This window comes from Mus caroli, chromosome 4, assembly GCF_900094665.2.
Source record: "Mus caroli chromosome 4, CAROLI_EIJ_v1.1, whole genome shotgun sequence".
NCBI lineage: Eukaryota > Metazoa > Chordata > Mammalia > Rodentia > Muridae > Mus > Mus caroli.
In genome coordinates this window covers 99,461,503-99,472,582 of record NC_034573.1, presented here as the reverse complement: position 1 = coordinate 99,472,582, position 11,080 = coordinate 99,461,503, and the positions used below count along the sequence as shown (strand labels likewise).

General features: G+C 44.8%; 1 protein-coding gene across 2 annotated transcripts in view; it reads right to left on the bottom strand.

Moving 5' to 3' along the window:
* Window positions 1-9,565, bottom strand: part of Ndc1 (NDC1 transmembrane nucleoporin) — a 48,528-nt gene extending 38,963 nt beyond the window's left edge. For both annotated transcript variants that reach the window (XM_021160499.2, XM_021160500.2), the window contains exons 1-5: window positions 9,205-9,565; window positions 8,489-8,609; window positions 5,760-5,861; window positions 2,807-2,981; window positions 1,914-2,052 (exon numbers count right to left, since the gene is read on the bottom strand). In XM_021160499.2, coding sequence (XP_021016158.1) covers window positions 1,914-2,052; window positions 2,807-2,981; window positions 5,760-5,861; window positions 8,489-8,609; window positions 9,205-9,264 — 597 coding nt within the window. In that variant the 5' untranslated portion in view covers window positions 9,265-9,565. The remainder of the gene's footprint in view (window positions 1-1,913; window positions 2,053-2,806; window positions 2,982-5,759; window positions 5,862-8,488; window positions 8,610-9,204) is intronic.
* Window positions 9,566-11,080: the final 1,515 nt, after the last annotated feature.

Here is an 11,080-nt window from a genome sequence, read left to right as displayed (position 1 = left end):
AAACCAAAAAAAAAAAAAAAAAGAAGAAGTCTGTGACTACAGGTATCGAGCGTCCTTAGAGGCTCAGCTCAGGGGAAGGGAGTGGCCTGTCTTCTCACATCTACTTCTTCCCTATCAATCCCCCACTGCCCTGCCAGCAGTCCTCAGAGGACAGCACCCACCTGACAGATGACTACATTCGTGTGGCTACAAGCCATGTCCCAAATATCTATTTTGGTCAAATGTTAAATTTTAAAGCGAGGTGTGGTGGCACGCGCCTGTGACTAACACTTGGGAAGCTGAGGCAGGAAGATCCAGAGGCAGGACTACTAAGACCCTGCCTCAAAAAGAAAATCTTACAAAGTTAATCTAAAGTCAAAGTTTATCATATCAGAATAAACTTTTGAGATACAAGAACCCAAAATTTTATCAAAAGAAATTATAAAAATAAGTACTAAAATGTGGCACTATATGGTAGATACAATAACTTATCAGCAACGTCAACTAATAATAGCTCCTGTGCTCAATGCGTATCTGTAAAAGAGGTGGTCCATTTCACCTCAAGACCCAGCAAGATGTCCAGGAGTGTCCTATTTTCTCCAGCACTTTCTTTTTCTCCTTCTCTCTATCTGTTATGTTTGGACTTGAGACCATGGACCACAGGGCATCCTGTACGGAGTTTTTCTCCTTGAGATGCTGTGAGTGCATCCACTGTCACTCCTCTTCACAGTGAGAAGCGGCCCTAGGAGGAAGCGTTGTTCACACACTCACAGCTGCAGAAGGTGAGGACGTGACTTCCTCACAGATCTGTTGTCCCCAGCTCTGCTCACCAACACAATGGGCATGTGACAAGGCCTAGCAACTCCTCCTCAAGGACAACATTCTCATCACCACATGACTGCTTTATGCCTCACTTCTTCTCACCATGTCCAGACCTCCCAGTCAGGGCAGGAATGAAGTACTTAAACACACAAGCAGAAATCGGGACACAGAGACTGAGCGCAAATCATCAACTTGTATGCCAAGTGCTTTTAACTGCTAAGACCCTCACCTGTTTCAGTTTAGTTTAAAACAAACCAGTGAATACGCTGAGAAGATGGCTTAGTCAAGGTTTTGCCATCCAAGCATGAGGGCTTGAGTTTAGATTCCCCCCACTCATGTGAAAAGACAGAAATGGCAGCATATGCCTATGTTAGCACTAGGCACACCAGACAGGAGGATTCCTGGAGCCCACTTTGCCAAGCTAATAAATTCCAAATTAAGTAAGAAACCCTGTCTCTAAATCTAAAGTGAAAAGCAATTGAGGAACACAGTCAACATCAACCTATGGTCCCAACACACACAGGTGAACAAGCACACACATGTGTGCATGTGTCCACTACACACACACACACACCCTAACTGAAGCATAGTTTTTACTACACCACTCAAACCAGGTGAAGGAGTTTTATTTACATACCCATGTCTTGTTCTGGAAAGGGTCTGAGACAATAATTGAGTGTTCTTAAATCATGTGCACTTCCCTAAGCAGGTGGCTACATAACACTTCCCCTGATGGCACAGCTCCCCTCCTCCAGCCTGCTCCGTCCCAGCAAGTGGAACTAGTGACCAGGAAAGAGGGAGCAGGCCTCCCGAGAGGCAGCGGGGAAGCACGGCTTAGCCCTCAAACACACTCTGAAGTTAAGCTGTGTAAGAGAGGTTCTCTCCACTGCTACCCTCCAGGCTGGCTGACCTCAGGGCGAGCTGGGATTACAGACATCTGTGCTACTGCACTTTCATGGGCCTGAGCTTGGCTGCCAGGCCATTTTACACACGGAGCCATTTTAATTTTACTGATCAAATCTTGAAATAATCAGGTGAGGCTGGCCATACGCAGACATGACAGTGTTGATATTACCAAATGTTAGCTAGGAAATGCTCAAATTGTATCTTACCTGTATAATAGGAAACGGGAGATAATTCATGTTGTTAATGAAATACAGAAGACTATAGCTATAGCCCATGAATGCTCCGGACAGTAGGAAAAACAGATGATATTCATTCACGCAGGTCTGAGCAGCAGGGCTATCTAAGCTGAGGGAAAAAGTTAAGCTATTAACAGTTGAAAACACATCACCACTGTTGTTTTAAGGCTATTTGCCAGAAGGCAAAATTCCAAGTTAATAACTTAAGAAATGCCCCAAATTCTAACCAAATGACTCACTTTAGGTAAACGAGAGCAAACAAATACTGAAGCATTCTCCCCTGACGCCAGGGATTCTCACTACTGCTGTCACCTTGGGAACCTGAGGCAAGAATGTGTGAAACAGTCATCTTGCTCCAAAGGCAAGCTGGCTGCATCTGATAAGGAACTATAAAAAATCTGCATGGACCTAGTGGAGGTGCTGACGCTCTGAGCTTCTCGCGTCTCTCCTAACCAGGCAGCCTTCTCAGGGCCTTCGGATGCCTGGAAAGACCGCAGACCTGGGGAGCACTAACCTCTATCAGGACAGCCCGCACCTGACTCACATGGACCGTGCCTCCCTCTCCTCGATATCTCTCTGCAGCCATGTCCCAGCACTCTCAACTCTCAGGCAGCTCAGAGACTGTCCCTGAATCACCCTCAGGAACCCAACAGTGCCCACACAGCACCTTCCACACACAAATATATTGAGAATTTTGCTAATTTTCTCAAACATAAAATATAACTTAACAACTTGATACACAGAAACAGGAATTCCTGTGAGAGTCTGGAAAACAGGGTGCAACACTAGTGATCTCCATGGGTCTCCTTTGATTTGGCAAATAACAGGCTTTCTAGAAAGAAAAGAAGAAAACTTGACCATACCTCTCAGTTCCAGTGCAGGGAACCACGAGAGAGCTGTACTGGCCCTTGGTCATGATGGCCGCACACCAAGCCACGGCCATTCCCATCGCGGCGTGGATGAAGGAGTGAGTGAGCTGCTGGGGATGCAGGATCCGCGCAATCAGGGCCAGTCGGGAGCCGGGTATGGAGGGCACGACTGCAGAGAGCACAGCGCAGCTTTCTAAGTGTGGCACCTCAAGTAGAGGTACAGTGCCTTCCCTCGCACCACAGACACAACCAACCGATGGAAATCCACTACAGAAAGCTCCAGCTAATGACCCAAACCTCAAAACTCTTGAAGATAAAGAAATACACATACAAGAAAAACTAGAGAATCGAGATAGGGCCTTGACGGGACACAATTCATTTCAACTTCCTTGGTTTTGTTTGTTTGTCTTATAGACAAGGGCTCATGTTGCCCAAGCTGGCCTCAAACTGACTGTAGAGTGGAGGACATTTCTGAACTACTGATATTCTCCTGCCTGTCTCCTGACTACAGATGTGTCCTCATGCAATTGGCCTGTTCATTTCTTTCTTTCTTTCTTTTTTTTTTTTTTTTGGTTTTTGGTTTTTTGAGACAGGGTTTCTCNTTTGGTTTTTGGTTTTTTGAGACAGGGTTTCTCTGTGTAGCCCTGGCTGTCCTGGAACTCACTCTGTAGACCAGGCTGGCCTCGAACTCAGAAATCCACTGCCTCTGCCTCCCAAGTGCTAGGATTAAAGGCGTGCGCCACCACCGCTAGGCTCATTTCTTTAACTTAGCATTCCCTTATAGCTAATATAATGCCAACTCTGACGTTTTCCTAAGTAACATAAAATAAATAATTTAGAAGATAGCTCCAAATTGCCTTTATTTCAACATCTGAGATTCATTAAGAGTCCATCTGTGAAAAATAAGCCACAAAGACGAAACTTACAATAATGAATATCAAGTGTTTATAGAGCTATCACAGACATGTGCGCCACTACACCCAACTCTGAATAGGTATTTTCATGACATCCAGTCATTTGTTTGCAGGGAGGTATGTGCAGAGGTTAGAGCTGGCTCTCTGTAACCCACTGAGCCTCCATACTCGCTCCTACACAGGTATTTTTAGGACCTCTCCAACAATCCAAAAGAGTTCTTTGGAAGTGTCATGGTGGACAGCTGTGGGAAGGGTAAAGGGCGTTTGTGCCTGAGACCCGGCAGCCCTGGGCTCCCTGACACAGCAGGTAATAACCTTCCTTTAGGTCACCCAAGGAAAAGCGATGGCAGTGTGGGCAACAGCCAGGCTTGGCATTTTAGGAAAGGTGGCTAACACCTCCTCTTCCCCATCAAAAATGTCCCCAAAGCCAATTATGTGACTAACTTCCTAACGTGGCAAACCCTGCCATGTCTCTCAATGTTCTTTCAAGCTCCATCTTCCTAGAAAAATCATTCCTCTTCTTTGTCTGCCTACCACAACTCCTCCTTCAAAGTCTGATGAGCCATCAGCTCCTCTAAGCAGCCTCCACGCTGGGTCAAAGATGGCCCTCTGTGCTCCCTCAGACCTGCCCCGTGCACAGCACATAGGGCCTACTCCTACAGGACGAGCCAAGTGACCAGTGAGGCTTTAAAAACACTAGTGAACGCCTTTAATCCCAGCACTCAGGAGGCAGAGGCAAACTCAAATAAATAATTTGAGTATTATTTATTCAAGGTCAAGTTTCACTGACTTTGAAGCCAGCCTGGTCTACAGAGTGAATTCTAAGACAACCTGGGCTACACAGAGAAAACTGGTCTCAAAATATAAAAATAAAAATAAAGTAAACTAAAAATGCTGACTCGAGCGCCCTCACCTGGCCCTACATAGAGAAGGCCCAGAAGCAGAGGAGAGAGGGAAAGAGCACAGGCCATAAGCCAAGGAGTTCTGAACAGGGCTGACTAGACAAAGAGACCCAGCCACCAAGAAAGCACTAAGAAAGTAAAGAAACATATTATGTATTATAATACCCAGTAAGAACTTAAAATTTTACACACTATTTTTAAATATAGAATTCTTTAAATATTAAAGAGTTAAGAGATGTTACAGCAAAAAATAGAAGTAGATGGGATACATGAATAAGTGATAAATAATCAGAAGAACCGTAAGTGACCACTCAGGAATCTGAAAAGGCAGAGAAGGAACAAGCCAAGTGGGCACTGTTCTGGAATCCAGGCTGCGCCCAAGGAAAAGCCCAGTTTTCTTTAAATATTATAAAACCACAGACTTTGTTACTTGGGGAAAGAAAAAATAAGTCAACAGCCACAAATGCAGTGGCACATGCTTGCAATCCCAATGCCCAGGAGGCTGAGGTCAGTCCAGATGTAGTCCCCTCCCTTACAAGAATTATCTAATAATTCATTTGCTAACTCACAGCTATAACACTAGCTGTGAACTAATAAAAGGTTTTACATTTCTTTTTTCATTCTGGCAAAATATAAAATAAAATTTACCTTTGAATCATTTTTAAATGCACAGTTCTGAGACAGGAGGACAGTCACACTACTGGCAAGGTGCCCCAGGCCCTCCTGACCGCCTTATGCTGTAACCCTTGGCACTAACAGTCCACTCTGTCTTTATGGCTTGACCTCTTTATATACCCAGCTTCCCCATAGCAGACTCATAAACGACTATCATGAAAGGTCTAAATGTCTCTTCAAAAGAGAAACACCAAAATAATTGTAAGTACAACAGAAAGGATAACAGCTATGCACACATTTCTTAAAGTCTGCCCTAAGTAAGATGAATTATTTTTGTTTTGTTTGAGACAAAATCTGCCATCTAACCTAGGCTACCTGTCTAACTCACTACATGGCGGAAGCTGGCCTCAAACTTATGGTGACCCTCCTTCAGACCTACTCAGTGCTAAGATTACAAGCACGTGCCACCACATCTGATGCTCAAACTTTTAAGAAAGTTAAAATTCTGAAACCTACCTGTATAGAATTCCACATTGAAAATACTTATGATTATAATGACCACGGCCAGCAGCAGGAGGTGAAAGATTGCTTGGGAACTATAGAAGTCATTGCAAGAATCTAAAACACAAGAGAAATGAATTAGTGATGCTCATTCAGTCTTCCAGTTGTGTTTAGCACATTGCAACATTTGAACTACAACTATGTTGTTTTTAACTTCATTTATTTGTGTATGCAGATGTATTTCTGAACGTTAAATGTATCTGTGTACACGGCACGGGACTGAGAGGGCACTAGATCTCTCCTAGCTGGTGTTACAGGCATCTACCGGATACCTGGTTTATTCTGTGAGTGTTGAGATCCAAGCCCAGGTGCCCACACTTACACAGCAAACATCCTTAACCATTGACCCATCTCAACAGACTCTACAACTATAATTTTAACTTTCAAAGTCTGTCCTTGTTTTTAAGAATTTACTTGTATGCTGCTGTCAGGTCCAATAGGACATCAATACAAGAACTCCAAAGTAAGTTATTCAGACTTTGTTTTGGGTACTGGAAAATGGTTATTAGAATTTCTTTTAATTCACACAGATGTTGCTAACAGAGAAAATACAACCATATGTAAACATTTCATCATAGGAAAGCTACCATAGTAACAAGCCAAGTTTGTTTTCAAAACGTAAACAGTATTTCTGAACTTTATATAGTAAAGGCAATTAGTGCCTCAGCTAAGGAAAAGTAATGTGGAAACAGTGTAACTTACCAGTCCTAAAAAGGGTTAGTCTAAACAACAAAACCCAAGGAAACACTCAACAACCAACATGCTTCCAAGTTTAAACTATGTGTATGTTACTATCTAAAAATATGAACAAAAGAAAGAGACATGAGACGTGCTGGCTGAATAGACTCACTTAATAATGAAAGCAATTATTTTCAAAGTAGAATTCAGAAACCAAAATTAATCCCAGATTTCCTAAGTCTCCAACAATTAATCATCTGCCATCTCTGCCAGGGCTTATGGGTTATGTTCATCAGTCCTGCATGATTCAGCAAATATGACACATATCAGCTAAAACATGATTGTATCGCTTAGTAGCGATATTCCCAAAGGCCAAACAACAACGACAACAAATTCTAACTCCTTGATGGCCTACACTTTCTTATAAGAAAAATAAAGGAATATATTATTGAGGAAAAAAAAAATCTCCCAAAGTAATTTGTGTTTTTTAATCTTAGGGAATATTTTCAAGACTTCAAAACCTATTCTGTACATTTATGCCTTTTTTTTTTTAATTATCTATTAGGTTACACTGTGGGTAAACAAAATCTGAACAGAGAGATTTCAGTTACTCGCTACTTGGATGCTGAAACAGGTCATCTTAACCTGAACCTTAGATTACATTCACAAAGCAAATATAATAGCGCCTTAGTAAGTGGTATTATAGGAAAGAGGTGATAGACATAAGGTACTCAGGACCTGGAACACTGTAGTGGCTACCACTGACAGAAGACAATAACCGTGCTTCAGTGAACTCATGGACCGTAATGAGTCTTGTGTGCGTGTGCTTGCTCATGCATACACATGCAAAGGCCACAGCGACACTAGCTCTCTTCCTCTGTGGCTCTCCATCTTATTTTCTGAGCTAGGGTCTCTCACGGAACCGAGAGCTCAGCAGCTGGCTGGCTGGCCAATGAGCTGCAGCACAACACTGGGGTTAGGATATGCATCACACAGCTGGCTCTTGCATGTGCTGAGAATCTAAATTCAGGTCCTCAACTCAAGCAACAAGCACTTTACCCTCTCAGCGTCTTTCTAGCTCCTAACATCATCATTTTATTTTTACAACCAAAGATTCCAATAAGCATCCAGCCTGCTTCCATCTCCTCTTTCTCAGCAGACTTTGTACTAAGTCTTCCCTGACATTCTTTAGTTTTTGGCCTCTCTTCTCTTTGTTGGCTACAACATAAGAATAAAGTATTCTTTAAATAACTGTATAGCTTTTTCTTATTGCTTTTGAAATAGTTTCTCTATATGTATCCCAGGCTAGCCAGGATCTCTGGAGCCTCTTGCTACAGTCTCCTAAGAGTTGGATTATAGGAATGTGCTACTACAACTAGCTAGCTTAGACTTTTTTTTTTTAATACCAGTCACAATTTCCATCTGCAATTTTAAGTGGATGGCAGGAAAGGAAAGACAAGAAAAGACAAGGGAACTGGGGCTGGAAAGATGGCTCAGCAGAGGGCTCTTCCAAAGGACCTGGGTTCAGTCCCAGCACCCACATGGTGGCTCACAACCATCTGCAACTCTTCCAGGGGGATCCATAGGCACCAGGCACACACATGGTGATGAACATACATATATACAAGTTAAATACTTATACACATGAAAAATACAAATAAGCCAACTTTTCTTTTCCTTTTTTAAGGAAAAGACAAAAGGACAAATACTTGTGTGGCTTCCTTTTCTTTTTTACTGTGTCTCTAGGGACTTACTATATGCCCCAGATTGGCCCTGAATTCAGGTCGTCCTGCCTCTGCCTCCCAGGACACTGGGCCACACCATCACACCTAGCTGTTTATATAAGTAGTCTTCCAATGATCTGTCCTGTCGTCATACGTAATCCCTGACACACTTACTGATTTTATATAACAAAAATGGCACTTCTGTGAGTGCAGAAGTGCAGAGAGTGCCTTTACGTAATGTTTTAATGTCAATACAGACAGTAATTAAAAATTACCACTTACCTGACAGCCACTGGATAGGGTGGAATAAATCGATGCTGCTTAAGACTATAAAGGCTGTGATGCAGACGGGTAGAAGCACTACTGACCAAACGATGCTGGTAACTACCCTCCGACCCAAAACCTAAAATTAAACACAACTCTTCAATCGAGAAGTCAGTTACTCCAACTCAGACATGCAAATCCTGCTTCTCCATTTAGTTTATTAACATGAACCACTACTATTTGCATTCTCTTTACTTCTCTCCTTGCGCCCACTCCCCAAACACAGAATGGATGCAAGGAGGTGAGCTCTCCTTAGCTGAAGCCTGGAGTAGGCTGTCTTAAATAAACCAAGAATATATGCTCGGTTTAGCGTCTCCCCAACCCCAGCGTCTGCTAAGGCCACATTCTTTCAACACAGAGCAGCCCTTCCCGTTTCCTAGCCCAAGGAATCAAGCCATTAGCTCGAATCACTAACCTTTTGCTCTAAAACTTTTCCTCCCTGTCCAAATTTCCATTCGGGCCATCCCAACCACACTGACAAACTTCCACTTCGGACTCCAGCTCAACACCCCAGATCTAACTTCGACTCGGGGACGCCCACACACCCTTGCACCCAATCCCCGAGGCGGTCAGATCCCTACGCGCTATTCCTAAAGCGCCCCAAGACAGGCCCCTTTAGCCAAGCGCGCAGGCACCGCCAGAGAGGCAGGGAGCGCCACAGCGCCCTAACTCACGCGCCAAAGGATGTCCCGCGGCGACCCGCCGGCGCAGGGCCCGCTCGCAGCCGTGGCCATGGAGATGGCGGCCCCCGCTCTCAAGCGTGCCGGGGACAGAGTGTCCGCCCGCCACCACTGTTCAAAGGCAGGAAGGCCCCGGGAGGACCCAGCTGGGGCTGCCCGGTACGCTGCCTGGGCAGAGTTCTGCAAAGCCGCCAGACCATCTCTCCGCAGCTTCGCCTGAACAGACTCAACCGGCCAGAATTTCCCCGTAGCCACATGCCTCCAGGTGGGCTGTGACTCGAGGAAGCGTCCTCTGGAGTCCAAAAAGTCCTTCCGAAGCAGGGTCCATCTGGGCGTCAAAAACAAAGGGCGACGGTGCTGCATGCTGGGAACTGTAGTCTCGACGACCCCTGAGAACCAAGGGGAAGAGGAGCGTTGCATTCTGGAACTTGGAGTTCCAAAGTACAGGCTCGCGGTGTAACGTGAAGCATGCTGGGGTGTCCTAGAACTGGAGTTACAGTTGTTAGCTGCCATGTGGTTACTGGGAATTAAACCCGGATACTCTAGAGGAGCAGCCTTTTACGGGACTCACCTCCCAGCCCCTCCCTTTCTCTTCTTTTCAATTCTTTCTCTTTCTTTCTTTTTTTTTTTAACTAAAGCTGTAATAGCCACTGGGAGTGAAGATGGTTGTTATATCACTTTTTCTTCCAGAATGCCATCTTTCTTCTTCTTTTAAGATGCATTTATTTTATTTATATGACTACACTGCCCCTGTCTTCAGACACACCAGAAGAGGGCATCAGATCCCCTTACAGATGGTCATGAGCCACCATGTGGTTGCTGGGAATTGAACTCAGGACCTCTGGAAGAGCAATCAGTGCTCTTAACAGTTGAGCCTTCTCTTCAGCCCAGAATGGCATCTTTCTAAAAGAGAAACCACAGGATACTGAAGCTGCCAGCTTAATACTCAGTAACTTCACTGAATTCTTTTTATTAAAAATAAAGTATTTTATTGATAAGAAAGGTATGTTTTGGCTTTTAGCTTCAGCTATTAATGCTTGTTAAGTGCAGCATCTTGATCCTCACGGAGCCTCTATTTCTTCACGCGAAAAATAAGAATAAAAATACAACATCCTGTTAATGGGGTAAAGGTATAAATACTATATACTATAAGACAACTATTGAAGGCTGGGGTGTGACTGAGTTGTAAAATGCTTTCCTGATATATGCCAAACCCTACAGCACCTCCCAAAACATGGCAGCACTCAAGAAACTGAGGCAGGAGGATATAAAGCTCAAAGCCATCCTTAGCTAGTAAGTTTGAGACTAGTCTGGGATATGTGAAACAGCTGTCACCAAAAAGAAGATTACCATTGGTGGAGAGGTAGTTCAGCTAGCTACATAAGCATGAAGACAAGAATTCAGTACCTGGACCCCAGGAGGAAAACCTGAACAGGTGCTGGACAGGTGCTAGGCAGGTGCTGTGCAGGTGCTGTGCAGGTGCTAGGCAGGTGCTAGGCAGGTGCTAGGCAGGTGCTGTGCAGGTGCTAGGCAGGTGCTGTGCAGGTGCTAGGCAGGTGCTGTGCAGGTGCTAGGCAGGTGCTGTGCAGGTGCTAGGCAGGTGCTAGGCAGGTGCTGTGCAGGTGCTAGGCAGGTGCTGGACAGGTGCTAGGCAGGTGCTGTGCAGGTGCTAGGCAGGTGCTAGGCAGGTGCTGGGCAGGTGCTGGGCAGGTGCTGGGCAGGTGCTGTGCAGGTGCTAGGCAGGTGCTGGGCAGGTGCTGTGCAGGTGCTAGGCAGGTGCTGGGCAGGTGCTGTGCAGGTGCTGTGCAGGTGCTGGGCAGGTGCTAGGCAGGTGCTAGGCAGGTGCTGGGCAGGTGCTGGGCAGGTGCTA